This window comes from Annulohypoxylon truncatum, assembly GCF_022578515.1.
Source record: "Annulohypoxylon truncatum strain CBS 140777 unplaced genomic scaffold F4807scaffold_12, whole genome shotgun sequence".
NCBI lineage: Eukaryota > Fungi > Ascomycota > Sordariomycetes > Xylariales > Hypoxylaceae > Annulohypoxylon > Annulohypoxylon truncatum.
Window position 1 is genome coordinate 475,690 of NW_025953798.1, and position 20,231 is coordinate 495,920.

The window sequence follows — 20,231 nt, forward strand, 5'->3', positions numbered from 1 at the left end:
GGGACGCGTTATTCCCTATCCCCCCGCACCACCTACCTAAGCATGTAGCATAAATCCATTTGGAAATGTAATATTTTACTTGGTAAGTAATGATTCTGACGTATCGAACATGCCTGGATGAACCCAGAGCAGGTTCTTCGCATATATTTTCTAACCGTTATTAGACTAGTCTTGCTCACCAACAATGAGTTGGCAAGGATGCTGCCTTGCTGTCTGGCTTGTATGTAGGCAGACTGAAAGCGGTGGGTTCGTAGTTCAGGTCAAGACCCTACAACGCCCCCAACACATTCGACGGCCAGGGTAACTCTTACTTTCTTCAACCAATTCTCCCAGAAAGCTATTGTGATAGCAGGGGCAATGGTGGTTAGCCATCGAAAACTCATCTCTCTTCTAAGGTTCTAGCAGTGGCTATTTGGAACTGCTAATTGTGAGATATAGCTGACTATGGATATGCTGTCTGAGCCTGAGTTGTATCACTTAATGAATAATTCGATGTCACGCTGGTTAATTGACTTTTAGAGACTTATTAAGGCAATAATATGACCGACTCTCCTTTCAATAGAATCTCAGAATCGGCAGCGGTAAAGTCAGATAAAACTCACTCCAGACTCACCAGTTTCAAAGAGACCAACAGCAAATGTTGCTCTCGCTAATTCGATGACGGGAAGGCTTCAGTTCCAGTATTCCAAGGAGATTCGCAAATCTATTACCCTCCTTTTCTTCATTCGCGAGTCTCAGCCCATGTCTAAACTTATCCTAGACGCAGCAAAGCCATTATTTGTCTTGAGAAACTGTAAATAAGACATGCATTTGTAAAATGATCAGTCAGATATTTAAGTCGAATAGGAGTTACTCTATAAAGAGTTCCCGAGCCGTTCTGCAACATCCCGACGTAGTACAATAGGCCACAACACATACCAAGGATTGTGGCTGCTCCTCGTTTGCAGTGCTAACTTACCTTCTTCACACAATTCTGAAGAGATTCAAACTAGACTGAAAAGACTGGACGATGGAAATACAACCCACAACAACTATGGCATGTGCTAATTGGAAGCATGGAGGCGAGAACTGTCCTTCGGAGGGCAAGTTTGCTTGTAATGGCTGCAAGTTGGTCTTGGTGAGTACCTGGAAATGTTCACTCAAGCTTACCTAGCCTTAAGTCCTAACGATCGGTTACTTCTAAGTACTGTAACGATCGGTTACTTCTAAGTACTGCGGCCGTGACTGCCAAAGAAAGCACTGGGGCGAGCATAAGAAACAATGCAAATCTTACCTCAGAGACGAAAATTGGACTCCGGCTTGGGATCGAGAAAACCGGCAGCCAGCTTGGGCTCGCGGAGAGGAAGCAACCAATATGCACAATCCATTCGGGATGGACAGGCACCTCTGGGGCAATACACCCGCGATAGATGTGCTTCGACTACATGAGAATGAAGGCCAGGGTTACAACAAGAGTCTGTCGATATTGTTTGCGGGTATGTGCTCCTTGACACACAATGCCAAGCAAGACTCGCTAACAAATTCTAGCATCCGGGGACCTGAGGAATGTGATCAAGACCCTCCAAAGCTTTGACGGCGACCTTCAGATTACCATAGCTATCAATGACAGGGACCCAGACATCACGGCAAGAAACGCTATCCTGCTACTTCTAGTATTAACCTCTTTAGACGATGAATCCGAGAAAGCTGATATCGAAGGGGTGGCTGAGGCCGTACTGCACGTCTGGTACTCTGCCATGCTCACCAAAGACACTCTATCTCAATTGCAGTCGAAGGTTAAGCCCTTAATCAGCGAAGTCTGTAAAGGAATTTCCACAGAAACATCGTGCCTTTATGTAGGAAAGGTGTGGCATTTTAAATCAAAGTGCAATCTTCGCCTGACTCTAAAGGAGAAGGACTGGGTCCGAGCCCTGAATTTCCTCGAGATACCTAAACACCTAACAGCGACAAAAGCTCAAGAGCTACGACATGCTGCAGTGCTAGCTCCCGAAAGGAAAGACTATCGAGACAGGTGGTACTTCAAGGATGCCTCCCCCTCTATGAGAATCGCGAAGGAGAGATTCCGTGAGGATGGCCTACTCCTCCCTTTCGGCCATCCGCGTGTCGGTTTCGACTATCCTAATCCGTGAGCCCCTACCAAATATACCCCTTTTGACTTTGAGTTTAATGTGCGACAGAACTATATTCCAGGTGACTCATAGCTGGCCGCTGAATGACCAAGCAGACCCTCAACGTGGATGGCCTATTGGAGAAGTCAAGTTGACACCGTGGCAAGCCTCTGAGGATTTATACGGAAGGTTGTACTCGTATATCCGTAGCGTATTGTGCGCTTTCGTCCAGAAAGTTGCTACAGTGGAGGTACACTTTGAACTATCCGACAACGACATTAAAGAACTGAGACCGTTCCATCTTGAGAGATATGATAGAATCGAGGTAACTACTCTACCTATCACCAATCTCGAATCACATAACTGATCAAACAGGCATCAAATGTTTCGGACATGTGTTGGCTCGGAACACAAGAGACTCTAAGATCCCTGTCCCCTTTACTGAAGTCTCCGGACGTGAACCCTCACGCGACGCTCATCACTGCGTATCTAAATGCAGTCATGGAAATGGTCAAATGGGATGACGATCAGGAACCCAAGAAGATTAGCAAATACATGCCTACCATTTACGAATACTTAGAAAGAAGGACACAGCTCGCGAGGTTTCTCAAAAACCCCCAAGGTGCCGAACTGTATCGCATCTGGGACGCTAGGGTCCTTGTTCTGAATGCGGCGGAATTCTTCCACAGGTTCGTATCATAACTATCTTCAGAGTCGAGACCGACTGACGATACATGATTAGGTACACGATCGTACAGGGCTTCCCGCGAATTGCAGAACGACTAGGCGTTGCTATGAAAGAGCAGAATACAATTGGCGATCCGTGGCCTATAGCCCTCAAGATCCGTCGAGGACAACCTGGTGCCCAGGAGGAGTTTGATGAAATCCTGGCCTCACCTTATTCGGGAGTTGAACGATATGTCGAGTGGAAGAGAGTGAAATAGTGCGGAAAATACCTAGAGCCATCTAGGTTGCGAGCTTTCTTAGGAGATGTTGAGATACCTAGATAATGGCCTGCATATGGACATAGGAGTCTGTTAACAAAGCATTCAATTTAACTTGTTCGCTCATTTGAACCTTGTATGACCTGGTCTGTGTACCTACTATACTTTCCTTGAAGAGTCAATGGTTTATTCTCTCTAGGTAGTACGGACAGAACTTGCGTTATACACAATAGCTTAAGGAAACCCGAATTATTAAGACATAAACACGTAAGCATAAGGGGAAAAAAAGGTGAAAAGAAAGATGCGAAGACGCAATCATCTAAGAATATGTAAAGATAGAAAAATAGAAAAATAAAATTGATTTCGACGCAGGCCTGATTCGAACAGACGCCCCCGAAGGGATGTGATAATCTATAAGATATTCTAGAAATTCTAGTCACACGCATTAGACCACTCTGCCACTGCGCCGATGATGGGTGTGGCTTGACCATGTTGAAAAATGGCGTTTTTAGTGCACTATATTACAAAGAACGCCGGCTCCAGATGAGGAAAAGATTTACCGGCGCTTTACTTGAATAGGAGAGGCGTTGACCGGGACCAGCTGAAGGCTTACACAGCCAGGAGTTTTCATCTCTAGCTCTTAAAGATGCATCATAGAACATTATATCTATACTTCATAGTTTTTATATACTATGTTTTCCTAATAAAGCTTACAGCGTTACTTCTTTAACCAAGGGAAATATGCATTGGAAATCAGCAGCTGATGAATCTCGATCCTAAGTGGCTTCAATGAAAATATTATGTTGTTGCTCTCAACCGCTATTCAATCCCATCAAAGATCGTTACGCCATTGATTCGTCAGTCGAAAGCGTATAAGCCAAGAAACCGCAATTACTAGGAACATTACACTGTTATTCTGACTTGACTTGCGTTATACACTACCTGTCTGAGTTAACCTCTTAGATAAGCAGGCGGAACAAACAATCGAGCCTAGGAGATAGTTCGAAGGATGGTTTGACGAGGAACGGCTCGGTACGAAATTCCGCGGGCAACGAAACTCGACGAGTCTACCTATCCAGCTAGCTACAAAAGAAAAAAGATGCTCGCACGCATCTCTAGGCATGACATTCATTATTAGATTCGGTCATTAGTATGTTATATATACTCGTCAGTATCGTGAAAGTTGAGTTTCCCCCCTTTCTCTCCCCTCCCCATTGACATCTCAACATCGACATCTACCGCTTAAACTTAGTCAAGAACCCAAATCTCAAGAACTTAGGCGTCGTCGACGCAAAACCCCCTTCTTCCTGGTGCTGCTGGTGCTGCTGCTGTCCCTTCTCCCCCCGGAATACTCCTCCCATCTTATCAAGCCCGCTCTGCACACCCTTACCACCAGTCCCAGCCCCAGTCCCAGTCGTGGCAATCGAATTATTCCTCCCCCCACCACCACCACCACCACCACCCAACCTACCCTTCAAAGTCCACAGCGAATCCGCCTTCTTCAAAAGCGGGATCCGGGACGACATCGCGCGCGTCTTCCCGTACGCCGCCGCCTGCGCCGCCTGCGCTTCGTCGCTCTGCGTCCAATCGACGCGGTGCTCCGCCGCCGTCGCCGCATCAACCGGAACCCCCGCCAGCGTCTCCTCCGACGATATCTCGTCGACCGGCATCTCCGCCGGCGCCGGGTGCATTCCCATCCCCATGCCCACCGTAAACGTCTGCATCGTCTCGTCCTCGGCGATGTTCCCGATCGCGCTGCTCCGCCGCCGCGCCTTGACCTGCGTCAGACCGATCACGCTGTGGCGTCGGAAATGCGGCGCCACTTCTTCTAGTTGCTGTTGTTCCGAGCGTGAGGACGAGGACGCGGGACGCCCGTTCTGGAACGGGTTCTGGAAGTGCGGTTTCTCGCGGTTGATGTGACTGTTACTGGGCGCCCGCTCTAGGGCGGCGGCCCGGCTCTGCTGTTGCTGCTGATGTTGCTGCTGCTGTGTCGGGTCGGGCGAGGCGCGGTCCTTGTGTTTGAGGCACGCTTGCGAGATGCTGTGCGCGAGGTTTCGCTCGCGCATGCTGTTCGCCGTTGTCGTCCTTTCGAACTGCGCGGCTGCGGACCGGGGGACATGGTGGTAAGTCGGTACCGATGCTTGGGTTTGCGTTTGCGTTTGCGTTTGCGCTGGTGCTGTGTTTTCTACTGTCGAAGTCGATGGCTGCTGTTCCGCTTTCATGATGGATTTCCGTCGTAGCTTGTCTTGGATGGACTTGGACATCGAGCGTCCGGTTTTCGGTTCTGGTGGCTGGGTGCCGCTTTCCTTCGGAGGCGGAGCCGGGTCCGACGCCATGGACTTGCGTCTCGTTACCCTTGCCGTGAAACTCGACTCGTTAGGCCCCGGCTTCGTCGATGCCGGTCGGCTTATAGGCGTGTCGTTATCCTTGCTCTGCGTCGATGCCGATCCCGCTTCTGCTAGCCTTTCCCTTCTTTTCCTCTTCTCTTTCGCCGCCTCTTGTTCCGCGATAACAATGTATAACCGTCGACGCAAGTCATCGGGATCGAAGGGCTGTGACTTGTGTCTATGCTGTTTAGCGAGATTCTGTCTATACGGATCCTGCTTAGCGACGACACTTTGCCTATTCGAACCGGACTGCTGACGGGCATCCGTAGGACGGCCCATGGTAAATTGCATTATGTTTTATCCTCCTCTACTCAGACAAGTAAAATTCGATGAGGTGAGGTAAAGCGGATCTAGATTCTAAGGGTATCAAAGCTCGTGGTATCGGGCGAAGGCAAAACTCTATAGTCGGAGTCTGGTAACTTGTATAAGGTTTTCTCGAAGTGCATATAAGCCGGGTGAGATTATAGAGGCTATGCTAAATCTCAACTTGTCATGATTTAAAAGTGCCAGTGTCTTATCTGCGTATGCCGGTGTGGCGCGTGGTCTGTCTCACGAGACTTAAGCTTGCTCACGGATGCTAGGGCTAAGACGGCAGCGATAATCGATGTAAGACAAGACGTAAGGCAAGTAACTAGGTAGCAGAAGGATCTAGGAAGCATGTGAGGGAGAACCTTTCACGAGCAACATCTAGGTTTTAAAGAAAGTAGGTTACATCGGCTCCGCGAGACAGACGAGGCGATCCATCTTATACTACAATAGGGAGGTTGAGCCTTCTTAAATGAAAATCCGGGGCAAAGCAAGGCCTGCAGAATGCGCCCATCTCGGGCAAGTGAGTGAAGCCTCCTTTTAAGGTAACATGGGTGGTACAGGGACCCGTCTGACCCGTGGACGGTAGCGAACGGGAATGATCCGTCACTTGACTATCGGGCTTCGTTAGCCTCAGCTATCAGAAGCTAACAGCTAGCCGTGCTAAATAAGAGGGAGCGAAACCACTAACGATTCCCGGCGAATGCGTGACCTCGGTTCTCTTTGTTGCCCTTAATTTCTACGACTCTCCGAGCTCGAGGCTTCGTGGCCCGTGGGCTACGCGGAGCCGAGGAGTCAGGACGCAGTTCTGGTGTCATAATTTACCCGTCTCTGGATCTGTGATGCAGTGCAACGGTCTCCTGTAGGAGCCAAGGAAGGCGTAGGAACCAAAGGAGGCGGTCTGCTGGGATGGCGTAGGTATGGACACATGGTAAGCACGTATTTGAATTTTGAACAGGAGGAGCTCTATGGTGGATTTGGAACAAATGGGACAGATGGGGGGTGAACGGGGTGGGAGGGGACAATGGCGGTTGGATCCTTGTCATCGATCCTGGTCGTACATAAACCCCAGCCTATGTAGCAAGGCTCTGATCGCATATTGGTTCGTGCCGAAGGGCTTATGCACGTACCCTAGTGGCTTTTCCCCAAGGGGAAGAGGAGAGAATTGAACCAATATGGGGACAGGGACAGCGCCCTGCCATTCCAAATTCCGCGAAAGGAGGGTAAGATGTAGGTAACTTGATCCTTAATGTAGGAAGTTGCACGACGTCTTGATCGGTCTTCTTCCGCGAGAAAGTCTCGGTGTTCTAATCTGCACTTCCCGTAGCACTACAGGCAATGGTACCGGATGCCATGTCCCTGGCGGGATTGGTTGCATCCCATGTACGTATGGTGATAGCTACCGCATCGACCGTACGACGGCTCGGTCGATGAGAGCGTGTTCATCTAGCTCGGGTGTCAAAATATCATACCCAAAGACATTCCAGTCCCGTCCAGTCTAGAGCACCTAACGATAGGTACATTTGTAGGCTTGGCTTTCACCAATATTTGCCCACAGTCGGGCCTCGCCAACCGGCAGTTTAGGATGATACGTCGAATCATACCAGCAATCTGCAGGTTAGCGTGCAGAGATCCTGCCGTAAAGCTGCTAGCGATAAAGGCTATGTAACTCTGCATACGGGATACCAATCAGTGACTGCGGCTTCGAAGTAATAATGAGGAGCCTTCGACTGGCTGTCCATTGGCGATTACATAGGTTGAGGAGAACTTTGTGTTGAGGTAAACACGTAGCTCCTGTAAATAAGCACTCTAACTGTCGATGAGCTAAAGCAGGTGAACCGTGGCCTTCGAGAATCTGGTCTTTATACTTTGACGCCAGTCGCTCTGAAGGCTATGACAGACATGATGATGATCAGAAGAAGCTATCGAATGATAATCGGTATTAAGGAGATAACTTGGCTGTTTGGAAGGATAATTCTGCAGGGATAAGTCGAAGAGGCTCTCTGTCAGGTCCACGGCCAAGTTTATGGTTACAGATTTGATCCATGGATTGCCAACAAACCACACTGTGATTAAGCCGCTATCCTTGTCGTACTAAGTATGTAGATCCCGTCAGGCATAAGCACGGATGACAATACATCATGAAGAACATTCCAAGGTTCTAAGAGCTTAGCCGCTGACAGTTAGATATGACTACTAGATATCTCCCAAGCATTATTCTTACCTAATACATACTTGACTAGGCCAAGACATGCATTTGTGGGTTTAATCAATACGAAAAAGTAGCAGCCGTGAGAGATTGTTGCGGTTAATCTAGCCGAAATCGACATTGCACTTAAAGCCGCGCTACCGATTCAGCTAGAAGAATGAGACGCTATCACCAGGTTGGCGATATCAACAGTGGTATTGTACCAGTCGTAGGATGTAGATAAAACGTGAGATGACAAATTCGGAGTTTTTACAGAAGAATTGTCGATCGACAAACAATCCCTGATCCACGGGCCGAGCGTCGAAGGGCCGGGTCTTCGGATGGTACCGAATACTGATCTATAATACGAGCATCGGAGCAATAAGATTTCAACTGTTGTCACATTGACAGCAAACACAAAGACGGCGACTTGCTTCGCAGCCGTATCGCTTAATCAGGGATGATCATCGAAAGTAGCTTGATATAATAGGAAAGGAGGTTATGGTTCATTGGGAACGTGGCCCGTGAGAAGTTGTCTGGAATATAGCAATAAATTTGCAAGCGAGACAAATGTAGAAGGGCTGATAATTGACCGAGTCGGCCAAGCAACTTGTAGAAGAGAAAATTTTCATATAAGGTGATGACCGTTGAATTGCGGCGCAAGTTCAAGCGGTCGAATTAAGATTCGAATAAAGTGACACATGGCCAAGTCGGCTTTATTGGAAGAGAAACCGCATCTTCAACACCCACACCCTCAACAAAAAAAGAAGGAGCATTGGTTACTTGACTACGAAAAATTACAATTGTTCTGAATTAGGACAAAAAGTAAAGTTACGAAGCTCTCGATCGGGGAATCGAACCCCGGCCACCTGCGTACTTGTTCGATGACAAGCAGGTATCCTGACCACTAGACCAATCGAGATGTGAAAGCATCCTGCGAATGCTGATGTCGCTAGCGGGTTATTGAGAGTTTCGCCTGAAAAATAAACCTATATTCCTGTTGCAATGTGGGCGACAATCCAATGAAACTCTTTGATAAACCCCGCTAGTTCTTAGATACATGAAGATGTATGGTCTTACCTTGTAGATATTAACGATACTCACTTTAACATGGAATATTTACTCAAATACTCTATCATGGTAGAGTTCAGGCCACATATCTAACTGAGACAATAGCTTCTATAGCAATTCATCTCAAATAGAGAAACCATCATGATACCGACTCGAAGTACCTATTCTTTCCCTAGATCTCAGCAGTGGGGTTAAGATCTTACTCCAATTCTCCACAACGGAGACGATCAACTGCCCCTCACCACCGATAAGATATCGCATTGTAAGGGGAAGAGAAGCTAGTAACGGCTCTTGGGTGAGCAAGTATTCGTTCTAGCCTTGTCTTGGGGGTCATGTGAGAAAGTGCAAAGTGAAGAAAGCCTCCCGTAGGATACCTAAACCAACCTGTAATTAGTAAACCAAAAAGCAATTCCCTGTAACAATCCAATTCTGCGTCACACCCCGCAATGGCAACTCATTCACACGACGGTGGCTTGACGAGCCATACTCATTCTCACGAATTTTCAGCCGCCGAGCATGGCCACTCCCACGAGATCCTCGACGGGCCCGGGAGCTTCCTGGGGCGTGAGATGCCCATCGTGGAAGGCCGTAATTGGAACGAGAGAGCTTTTACCATTGGTATAGGAGGGTAAGTTCTAACCCATATCTCATGTAAGAGAGGGGAAGAGGGAAGAGGCAAGAATGGGATTTACAGCCATAACTCATACCTCCAAACCAATGTTATGCCATACCATACCAATCTCAAAACATAAAGTCATACAACTTCATAGAACAAAACTAACATAACACTCCCCCCAGCCCCGTCGGCTCCGGCAAAACCGCCCTGATGCTCTCCCTCTGCCTCGCCCTACGAGAGCAATACTCCCTCGCCGCCGTAACCAACGACATCTTCACGCGCGAAGACGCCGAATTCCTCACCAAGCACCACGCCCTCCCCGCGCCCCGGATCCGCGCCATCGAAACAGGCGGGTGCCCGCACGCCGCCGTGCGCGAAGACGTCTCCGCGAACCTCGCCGCGCTCGAGGACCTGCACGTAGCCTTTGGCACGGACCTCCTCCTCATCGAGTCCGGCGGCGACAACCTAGCGGCGAACTACAGCCGCGAGCTCGCCGACTTCATCGTCTACGTGATCGACGTCAGCGGCGGCGACAAGGTGCCGCGTAAGGGCGGGCCGGGGATAACCCAGAGCGATCTGCTGGTCGTGAATAAGACGGATCTGGCCGAGGCCGTGGGCGCCGACCTGGGCGTCATGGAGCGCGACGCGCGCAAGATGCGCGAGGGCGGGCCGACGGTGTTCGCGCAGGTGAAGAAGGGTGTTGGTGTTGATCATATCGTGAATTTGATCATCAGCGCTTGGAAGGCGAGCGGGGCTGAGGAGGTGTGCAAAGCGAGAGGGGGGCCGAAGCCTACGGCTGGCTTGGAGACGTTGGGGTGAGGCGGTGGATTAAGTCTAAGTCAAGTCCAAGTCGTTCTTACGGGTTACCTATGAGAGGCCACGGGCTTGCTTGTTACAATAATATGATACCATGAAATCAAATCTTCACTTATAGAAAAATGTTGCGGAATAAGGACGGAATCAAAAACATTATCATTCATTTCGTAATAATCTGAACAATTATGACGTTCCAAAGTCATGCGCAATGGTCCGTCGTCTTGGTCATTTATACGTGACCAAAAGTGGACGTGCTCATGATCTATCTATATTTGCACGTCTATTGTATATCCTCATCCATAGCCTCATTTTGCGATACCGAGGCTCCTTCTGCTAATAGAGGTCCCGCAAATGGTACCGCGTTTCGCGGCCACACCCGCTTGTAAAGACTAACGCCGACCGCATCTTGCGGGTTGATTCTTCCGTCAAAGTTCGCCTTGAAGTACCCGTGAGTACCAAGTGTCTCTTTGATATATCCGGCTCTACCTCTCTTCGTCCATAACGGCAATGCCTTGAACCATTCCACATCCTCTCGGTTGAAGAACATGTACCGAATGGTAACAACCTTCTTGTGGATGTGGTACGGGTGGCCTGTCAGGATGACACGCTTCGCAATGACCCTCGACGTTGAAGGGGCACGAGCGGTGCCGGTTGCCACTAATTGTAAGGGGAGACCATTCCCGTCTTCCACGCTTGTCCGTTTGAAGAATAATGTCGGCACGGATCCCCAAGTAATAGGGCCCGTGAATGTTGCAATAGCAGACTGGCCGGGGTGAAGGTACCGGCAGTACTTGTGGACATCGTTATCCGTGTTACCGGGAAGCGAAAATAAGGGGTTGACGACAAATCGTCGAGGTCCACACTGAACAATAAGTTCCTCCTTGCCCTTGATAGACTTCTCGTAGTCTTCCTTGTGTGTGATATCAAAGTTCAGTGATGTTTTCTTGTTTTCGTGTCGTAACAGGGAGAAGAGTGTCACGGGTTGCGTAGGTGTGTATGACTTCTCTAAATCTCTAGGGACGTCTTTAAGGTGAATGTGGACTCTCGTGCCAGGGGCTACTCCGCCAACCAAAGCTTCTCGTACTGAGCGATTTCGAGAGGACTGATAATCGGAGATTTGTAATAATCTTGACCACTCCTCTGGCTGGAATGGTCTGTCTTCATCCGTATTCCAAGGACTTGTTCGTAGGCTCTTCAATCCTCGGTACTTCGCTAGACGTTCCCTGGCAAGAACATTGGGGTGTAATTCAATTTCGTCGGGGAACTCCTTGTCATCTTCTGCTTCGTCGCGTTTTCTAGAACGATATGCCTCAAGTTGTGCAGCATCATCATCCTCGTTTGGTTCAACAAACATCTCTGACTGAGGGTATTCTGACATAGCAGCCTCAGTAGGCTCTCTGTGTGCAATACCTTCCATGCCATCTTCCGGCGCTGCAGGCAGGTTCACCTCTTGAGCATCTTCCATTTCTTGGTCATCTGGTTCTGATTCCGAATCTGAAACATCGTCTAGGAACCAAGCTGCTTGGTAGGACGATGTTCCCTTGGGTAATTTCTTTGGCGCGGTGTACTCTTCCCGTTCTTCTTCGGAGAAGTAGTGATGGTCGTCTAACAAAACACCCTTTTGTTTTGCAGGTTCTCCCATATTTTCCTCAATTCCAGCGTCATTCATTGTCACTTCTTCTGGGGCTAACTCGGCAAGGTCATCTTGATCCTCATCGGGAACTTCTAGAATGTTCTCAGCTTCTGCTTCCTCTATGGTCATCCCATCACCTTTCCGATTCTTAGTCGGGAGCGGTGCGGCTGTAATCTTCTCGATTTGGAAGGTTCCCCAGTCTCCAACCTGAACTAGACGGTCGGCCTTGAGTCCCTTTCCCCGAACGACACCAGTCAACACTGTCGACTCGTTTTCAGTAGACGGCCACTGGATCTCATCAACAAGCATCCATGACCGCTGGTCCCTCCAATTGATTCCTTTTGGTGTTGTAGTGCATAGCGACCGCATGAGATTCGAGCACTCTTGTCTTGAATCAAGGTTGTAGATCTTGTCTTGTCCTGGATGGAAATGTGTCATGAATGAGACGAGCGACTTTACAACGTCTGGACGAGCCTTCGCAGGTTGGATCTTATCCAAGTTCTGTACAACTGTGAACAGTGTTGACATGCCCTGGTTCTCGATACTCCGAATGATAAGTTCGCCCAAAGTGTCAACCTCGACCTCGGAAGATAATACGAACACGACGTAGTCTGCAACTCTTGCCGCATCCATAGATGCTGTAAGGTCCCTGTTGACCGGCACATATTGAAGTTTTTGCTTGAATCGATCGACAGGTACTCGGAAACTGCTTTCGGTAACATCGCATTCGATATCGAGACTATTGTTGAGGCTCTGAATTGCTGTCGAGACATTGACGTCTGCGCAGAGTGGAACAACTGCAACTATCCTTGGCGCAGCGTCTCGTCCGGAGAAGATTGAAGTCTCCTTCTGGTGTTCCTTGTGTTTGGCTAGCTGGCGCTGCTTTGCCTGATTGCGACGATCGAATTTGGACATGACTTGTTGGTGAGGAGTTTTCCGTTGGCCCTTTTCGTTAGGTACTTTGCCTTTGGCTTGGTCTCGTAGAGCGCCTTTGGTAGCTTTCTTAGACTTGAAAGACTTTTGCAAGACCTTCGTCGTCGGCCGATGCGAGTGAGTCGCTACCGCTGAAGGCATTTTTCCGTCGCCTCCAGCCTTAAATCTAAATGGTAGAGTAGCCAGGATGTGAATTGCCGTTACTGTTGGTTGGTTGTAATGTATGATCGTACGGTATCTGCGCCGATGATTCTTGTCGGCCTGCGTTGATTCAGAATGATGGAACTTTTGGAGGGGCAGAGGGCTAATCTTTATCGTAATATTTCCAATGTTTTTTTCCTGTGGTTATCGTCGTTTATCGGAGACGGACCCACCGATAAGAATTTCTTATCAGCTTATCACCTCTTTCCTCAGAAATTTTTGGGAAAGTTCAATGCCTCGAGATTAGCTTGGCATTCATTGGCCATTTTACAACTTTTGAATTTACAAACTGCAAACTTTGAATTATTATTTCAACTTGTTACACGTCGCGCTCCACATTCCCACGAATAACAGATCCAGATCCAAGATGGAGGTCGATACCACATCTGTCGACAAGTCGCCCGAGAAGAAATTCGACAATGGCGCCCGTGTTGTTAAACGAACTAGAACGGAACTTGTTTCGAAAGAAGAGCGAGAGAAGCGCCGGCGATTAAAGGAAGCGCAAAGAGACTACGGGAGAGGGAAAAAGGTCAACGTCAAGGGGATTAAAGATAAGAAGTTGCGAAGCAATCTAAAGTCTCTCGAAAACAAATACCAGGAGGCTACAGTGAAGGCGAAAGATGCCGAAATACTTCTCGAGAATACCAGTGGCTTTCTAGAACCCGAACACGAATTGGAACGGACATACAGAGTGCGACAAGATGATATACAGGACGAAGTATCCGCCGAGTCAGCGAAGAAGCGATTTGAACTGAAACTTGACCAACTCGGACCCTACGTTTTCGAGTATTCGCGAAACGGCCGAGAATTATTACTAGGAGGACGTAGAGGCCATGTTGCTACTATGGATTGGCGCGAGGGAAAACTTGGATGCGAGTTACAGCTGGGAGAAACTGTTCGCGACGTGCGGTGGCTTCACAACAACCAGTTTTTCGCCGTAGCGCAGAAGAAGCACGTCTACATATACGATCGTCAAGGAGTCGAAGTGCATTGCTTGAGGAAACACCAAGAAGTGACCCATATGGAATTCTTGCCATATCACTTCCTATTGGCAACATTGGTGAGTCAGATCGATTGTCCTGTATTTGGTTCGATGGTTACTGATTATGATATTAGGGCATGTCTGGTTTTCTCAAATATCAGGACGTATCTACTGGTCAACTCATCACAGAAATACCAACAAAACTCGGGGCTCCGGTGTCTCTCACTCAGAATCCTTACAACGCAGTCTTGCATACTGGCCACCAAAATGGAACCGTCACATTATGGTCCCCGAACTCTCCCGAGCCGTTAGTGAAGCTGTTAGCACACAAAGGACCTGTCCGGTCTTTGGCTGTTGATAGAGAAGGCAGATACATGGTATCAGCGGGACAAGACTGTAAGATGGCTGTATGGGATGTAAGAATGTTTAGAGAGGTCAATAACTACTTTACGCGCCAACCGGCCTCATCTATTGCAATATCAGATCGAGGGCTGACTGCGGTGGGATGGGGAACGAAGACGACTATTTGGAAGGGCCTTTACTCGAAGCATGTAGCCGAGCAAGAAAAGGTCCAAAGTCCCTACATGACTTGGGGCGGTGAAGGGAAGCGCATCGAACGCGTCCGCTGGTGTCCATTCGAAGATATTCTCGGATTGGGCCATGATGAAGGCTTTTCGTCGATCATCGTCCCAGGTGCAGGAGAACCCAACTTTGATGCGCTCGAAGTTAATCCATTCGAGACTGCCAAACAGCGACAAGAAACCGAGGTCAAGTCGCTGCTGAACAAGTTGCAACCTGAGATGATCGCTCTGGATCCTAACTTTATCGGAAATCTGGATCTACGTTCCGATAAGCAGCGCCAAGCGGAGAAAGATCTTGACGCTAAACCAGTGGATATCGAGACAGAAATTAGAAACAGGGCTCGCGGGAAGAACAGTGCACTACGGAAATACTTGAGAAAGCAGCGAGCTAAGAACATCATTGATGACAAGCGGCTGAAGGTCGAGGAGCTCTGGAAGGAGCAGCTACAACAGCGGGAGCAGAAGCATAAGGAGAAGGAGGTTGAGCTTGGCCCAGCTCTGGCAAGGTTCGCTAAGAGAGATTAACCAGAATATAACACGAATTTGGGGGTAACCAATCCAACTTCGAGTTGCTGCCTTACTGTGCCATTTATTGACTTATTAGTTGGCGTTTCGAGTCTGAAGAGTTGGGTGAAACAAAGGAGAATATCGACGTGGCTTGATGGTAGAGGAACCTATGTTTATACCCATAGTTGTGATGCGTTGCTGAAATTCACATCGAATACTTATGCCTGGATTGTCGGTTCCTGCGTCGTATTTGGAGACAACACAATATGGTGTGACTATAAGACGATTCATTGGAAAAGCGAGTCCTACTTATCCGAATTACGTATGACCTATGTACATTCAGCTCCTAACGTTAAAGTTGAGCTGGCAAGCTGGCAAACCCGATAATTACAATTACACAAGCTGATGTGTATGATGATTGGTATGGCTGTCGGATAGTTGCATTTGCGCATGTGCACAGGCCAGCTGACATCATCTACTTATCATTTACTTATCAAGATGGCCACCTTTCCCTCCATTGGTGCATGTGAGTGGCGCCTGTCACGATTTCTTAGCGTTCTTAACAGCTGTTGAGTTAGGCTGTCCAATCAGATGACATGCCCGTCGAAGGTCGTTATGAACAGGGATGTCCTGGCCGGCTCGAATTGTCATTTCTACACCTACACAACTTATTAATCCCTATTCTTTCCTTGCTTTCAATGTTCAAATGCTGTTAGGAGATGGCCACCTTTTCCCTTGATTGATAACTTGGAATTTGTACATATTTCAGATCGTTCCTTTAATAGCTTTTTTTCCAACATGAACGGTCATTTCTCTTCTGTCGGCGACCAGCCGGCCAAAGCTCATTACGAGCATGGCATTCAAGTTATTGACGAGGATAAGGAGTTCAAGTAAGCTTCATCGTGTTGCCATAGCTATTTGTCGCATTGTGCTCAGCACAACCGTCGCTAACCTATGCGCTTCCAGTTCGAACATCAATTCCTACTTACAAGCAACGGATGTGGCCGATGCTGGGTTCAACTATCACCTAATATCTGTATTTGGATCCCAGTCTACCGGAAAATCGACGCTTCTCAACAACCTCTTTGGTACGGAGTTCAATGTGATGTCTGAAAGTGAACGTCGCCAAACAACGAAAGGAATATGGATGTCTAAGAACAAAAAGGGGTCTATGGCCGACAATATCCTCGTTATGGACGTAGAGGGCACGGATGGCCGAGAAAGGGGCGAAGACCAGGACTTCGAAAGGAAGAGTGCACTATTCGCACTAGCAACCAGCGAAGTGCTTATCGTCAACATATGGGAGCACCAAGTCGGGTTGTATCAAGGAGCCAATATGGGCTTATTGAAAACTGTCTTCGAAGTCAATCTCCAAATATTCTTGAAGGATAAACAGTAAGTTAAAACAGGGGCCGGGCGGATATCCCGGATTGAAGGCTAAGCTAATGTGGCACATCTAGATCTACCCCTAGATCTCTTCTCTTTTTCGTCATCCGAGATCATATTGGCCATACTCCCCTGTCGAATCTTCGAAATACCCTAATTCAAGATCTCACTAAAATCTGGTCCTCCATCTCGAAACCTGCCGGTCTTGAGAAAGCACAAATAGAAGACTACTTCGACTTCGCATTCGCTGCGCTACCTCATAAGATCTTACAACCGGACAAGTTCGAGAGCGAAGTCAAAAATCTGGGAGGCAGGTTCGTCGCTGGAAACAGGAACTCCAAGAATCAGTTGGAGCATGGCGAACAAGAGCTCGCAGGGGGCGTCTTCTTGCCCGAATATCACCGAAGAATTCCCGCCGACGGTTTCTCTCACTACGCGGAAGGTATCTGGGACCAGATTGTGAACAACAAGGATCTTGATTTGCCAACGCAGCAGGAACTCCTTGCTCAGTTCCGTTGTGACGAGATCTCGCGAGAAGTTCTCTTAGCTTTCGACGACGCCATCAGCCCGTTAGAGGAACAACAAGCAGAGGCCACTCGCAGTGGAAAGCCAGTTGTCCTACCAAATCTTGGTAGCACGGGTCGCTCGACTAGGGAGAAATGCGTCAAGTCTTTCGAAACACAAGCCAGTCGTTACCATAAGAAGGTTTACTCCCTCAAGCGAACTGACTTGGAAACTAAGATCGACCAGCGTCTTAAAGCACTATACCAGGGACAGCTATCCTCTCTTCACAAAACTGGCGTGACCACGTTTAGCGATGATGTAACTAGTGCCGTGAAAGCGGGCCAGAAGTCCGGCGGTGCCTACGAATTTGCTGATATCGTGGAAACGGCGAAGACCAAATCTCTAGAGATATTTAGGAAGGAAGCGCAGGGCCTGTTAATCGAGGGTGTGGCGTGGACCAACTTTAAGCCCCAGTACGTCCTCTTCGAAAAGGAACTCGATCAAGTTAGTTCTCGCTTGCGAAAGGAAGAAATGCGAAGACTGGCGACTCGAGTCGAACGTTGGGTTAAGTCTCGCCTAGGCGATTCCGTCGGACTCGAGTTCAACAAACTAGGATCAGGAAGGGGAGGTTCTGGAGCCCCCGAGACCGGTGAGAAGCCTGCCACCGAAAAGGATCTCTGGGATCGTATCTGGAATCTCTTTACGTCTATCGTCAAGGAAGCCGAGGGCCGGTTCGCAGAAAGAGCTAAGAGTTTCGAGGCAAGCGAAGAAGAGGTTCAGGTCGGATTATGGCGTCTGCGAAGGAAGAGCTGGATAGCACTCCGAGAGAAAATCGAGGAGGAGGTGATGGAAGGGAACATTCTCCTCAAGCTTAGAGAGAATTTTGAGGACAAGTTCCGCTACGACGAAGCAGGTGTTCCCCGAATATGGCGACCTGCTGATGATATCGAGGGCATCTACACGCGCGCTCGAGAATCGACGCTAACCCTTATTCCGCTCCTTTCGAAGTTTAAGCTTCTCACAACTTCCTCTCCGCCGGATCTAATAGAGTTCATTGGCACCCAACCTCCCGGGGTTGAGCCTGAGGATGAGGACGACCTCGCACCCATCGGCGGTATTGACGAAGAAGATGGAAAGAGCTTCGAAGAAGAGGTGACTGTCTTGAGCGAAGCCAAGCGTCAAGATTTGGTTGTCAGGTTTAAGAAGACTGCCGATGGTGTGTATTTGGAGGCCAAACGAAGTGCGATTGGTGGAATTACACAAGTTCCTTTGTATTTCTATGGATTACTATTGGTGTTGGGTTGGAACGAGATTCTAGCTGGTAAGTTCCATTGCATAATGCTACTACAACCACTCGTGTACTAACTTTCGATAGTCCTGCGTAACCCCATTCTATTCATGATGCTGATCGTCATTGCCGGCGGGCTCTACATTTCTTATAGCCTCAACCTCTTAGGCCCCATGATGCAGATGAGCAGTGCGGCGTGGAACCAAGCCATCGACATCGGCAAGCAGCGTCTCCGAGACTTCCTCGAGAATAACCAGACCGCCAGGCAAGCTATCGGGATGCAAGGTCGAGATAGCGACTCGATCAGCATGGACACTCTAGATAGCAGGGGCAAGAAACAATCGCGAGCGGCCTCGGCGGATGACGATGGTTTCTAGTAGATTTACACGGTATTCACAAAAGAAAAAACACTAAGGGGGTAGGATATAGTAGTAAAGGCACTTCCCATCGGATAATTCCCTAATCAATAGATACTGATTTTCAACAATTGCCCCCGTCCAGACGCCGTGATCCATGCTTATGCAATAATGTCGTCTTAACGTTTTAGATTTTTATACTCAAAAAGCCTCTAGACCCGCGGGTGTTCCAAACCACGTCCCTAATTCGTCTACATCTTTATCCTTATCAGCGAAGTAATCGGTAAGTCGGCTATTCTCATCCTCCTCATCTACGGGCCACTCGACCTTAACACCACCCTTCGCCTCCAACATATCCTTCGCCGTGCCCCAACTAAACCGACACTCGGGGCCCCAGCCGAAGACGGGGTGCATGTTCCGCCGCAGCCAGGCCACGCACCGCGCATCGGACGGGTACCCTGAGCCCCAGCTCAGCTCCTCGGCCTCCTCCGCGTCGGCGGCCGAGTTTCCCTTCTCCGCTAGCCCGGCCGCCGCGCGCGCCTCGTAGAGGACCTCGAGCGCGGCGTCCCGCGTCACCTTCGCGCACACGCTGGCCGCGCTCACGCACGGGTACAGGCTGTCGGCCTTCTTGGCGACGGTGATCCGGGTCCCGGGGAAGACGCGCGCGAGCTTCGCCTGGTACGTGGCGGGGGGGCCGACGGTGTCGACGTAGATCTCGCGCACGTTGACGCCGCGCTCCAGGACGCCTTGGATTAGGGTTATGGTCGCGTCGAGCGCTTGCGCGTTGAGGTTGTATGCTGCGGAGGTGCTCGGGCGCAGCATGTTGGAGCCGATGTCTCGCGCTGATAGGCAGGATACGGCCCAGCCGCAGGACGAGTGCAGGTCGCTCGAGGCCGTGCATAGGGTTTGCATGAGCGAGGATCGGACGGCGGGTGTGAGGACCTTGGAGTCGTCGAAGTGGTGCGTTTGCTTTAGGAGAGGGTCGGATTGGTCGAGGGGGAGGTAGAAGACCCCGTACACCATGGGCCCGAGGACGGGGCCGCGCCCGGCTTCGTCGACGCCGAGGACGCAGGGGGGCCCGGTTTGTGAGGGCGTTCCGTCGGTGGTGGATGATGGGTTTTGGTCTTGGGCTTCGGGGAGGAGAGAGGGAGGGACGGGAGAGAAGTGCGTGTATGTTTCGCCAGCGAGAGTGGCGGGCTTGTGGATGGAGGGCGGTACGAAGACGTCGGTTGCTGGGGTATCGAGGGCTACGTTGCCCTCGTCCATTTGTGTATCTTCCATATTCCTGAGGCAATTCGGTTTGGAATGGGTTCTTTTTCTAAAGTAAAGCCTCAGTAAGGAAAGTATAAAGATGTTTATGTATTCGGTATATCGATATTTGACTATTAATCGAGCTGTCAAGGCAGAAAGGTCCAAAATCTAAG

General features: G+C 49.2%; 7 protein-coding genes and 2 non-coding genes across 9 annotated transcripts; 4 read left to right on the top strand and 5 right to left on the bottom strand.

Moving 5' to 3' along the window:
• Positions 1–1,033: 1,033 nt before the first annotated feature.
• F4807DRAFT_459493 (uncharacterized protein) lies at positions 1,034–3,052 on the top strand (the record flags this gene model as incomplete). The annotated part of the gene is made up of 6 exons (XM_048001375.1): positions 1,034–1,117; positions 1,211–1,475; positions 1,528–2,125; positions 2,178–2,433; positions 2,484–2,797; positions 2,851–3,052. The coding sequence occupies 6 exons, from the start codon at positions 1,034–1,036 to the stop codon at positions 3,050–3,052; spliced, it is 1,719 nt and encodes a 572-aa protein (XP_047855173.1).
• Positions 3,053–3,416: 364 nt separating this feature from the next.
• F4807DRAFT_t68 lies at positions 3,417–3,520 on the bottom strand. The gene has a single exon. It is a non-coding gene; the product is annotated as a tRNA-Ser (tRNA).
• A 767-nt stretch (positions 3,521–4,287) lies between these two features.
• F4807DRAFT_459494 (uncharacterized protein) lies at positions 4,288–5,718 on the bottom strand (the record flags this gene model as incomplete). The annotated part of the gene is made up of 1 exon (XM_048001376.1): positions 4,288–5,718. The coding sequence occupies one exon, from the start codon at positions 5,716–5,718 to the stop codon at positions 4,288–4,290; it is 1,431 nt and encodes a 476-aa protein (XP_047855174.1).
• Positions 5,719–8,772: 3,054 nt separating this feature from the next.
• F4807DRAFT_t67 lies at positions 8,773–8,855 on the bottom strand. The gene has a single exon. It is a non-coding gene; the product is annotated as a tRNA-Asp (tRNA).
• Positions 8,856–9,025: 170 nt separating this feature from the next.
• On the top strand, positions 9,026–10,593 carry F4807DRAFT_422191 (urease accessory protein UreG). The gene is made up of 2 exons (XM_047997647.1): positions 9,026–9,632; positions 9,803–10,593. Exons 1-2 carry the CDS (start codon positions 9,451–9,453, stop codon positions 10,437–10,439), a joined length of 819 nt encoding a protein of 272 aa, XP_047855175.1. The 5' UTR covers positions 9,026–9,450; the 3' UTR covers positions 10,440–10,593.
• F4807DRAFT_422192 (DUF663-domain-containing protein) lies at positions 10,594–13,281 on the bottom strand. Its single transcript, XM_047997648.1, has one exon. It carries the CDS (start codon positions 13,141–13,143, stop codon positions 10,717–10,719), a length of 2,427 nt encoding a protein of 808 aa, XP_047855176.1. The 5' UTR covers positions 13,144–13,281; the 3' UTR covers positions 10,594–10,716.
• Positions 13,282–13,469: 188 nt separating this feature from the next.
• F4807DRAFT_422194 (BING4CT-domain-containing protein) lies at positions 13,470–15,648 on the top strand. The gene is made up of 2 exons (XM_047997649.1): positions 13,470–14,263; positions 14,320–15,648. Exons 1-2 carry the CDS (start codon positions 13,571–13,573, stop codon positions 15,289–15,291), a joined length of 1,665 nt encoding a protein of 554 aa, XP_047855177.1. The 5' UTR covers positions 13,470–13,570; the 3' UTR covers positions 15,292–15,648.
• Positions 15,649–15,879: 231 nt separating this feature from the next.
• On the top strand, positions 15,880–18,918 carry F4807DRAFT_54794 (root hair defective 3 GTP-binding protein). Its single transcript, XM_048003191.1, has 4 exons — positions 15,880–16,163; positions 16,240–16,668; positions 16,734–18,484; positions 18,539–18,918. The coding sequence occupies exons 1-4, from the start codon at positions 16,072–16,074 to the stop codon at positions 18,826–18,828; spliced, it is 2,562 nt and encodes an 853-aa protein (XP_047855178.1). The 5' UTR covers positions 15,880–16,071; the 3' UTR covers positions 18,829–18,918.
• On the bottom strand, positions 18,886–20,220 carry F4807DRAFT_54799 (ribonuclease H2 subunit A). Its single transcript, XM_048003192.1, has one exon. The coding sequence runs from the start codon at positions 20,086–20,088 to the stop codon at positions 19,009–19,011; it is 1,080 nt and encodes a 359-aa protein (XP_047855179.1). The 5' UTR covers positions 20,089–20,220; the 3' UTR covers positions 18,886–19,008.
• Between the last annotated feature and the right edge of the window lie 11 nt (positions 20,221–20,231).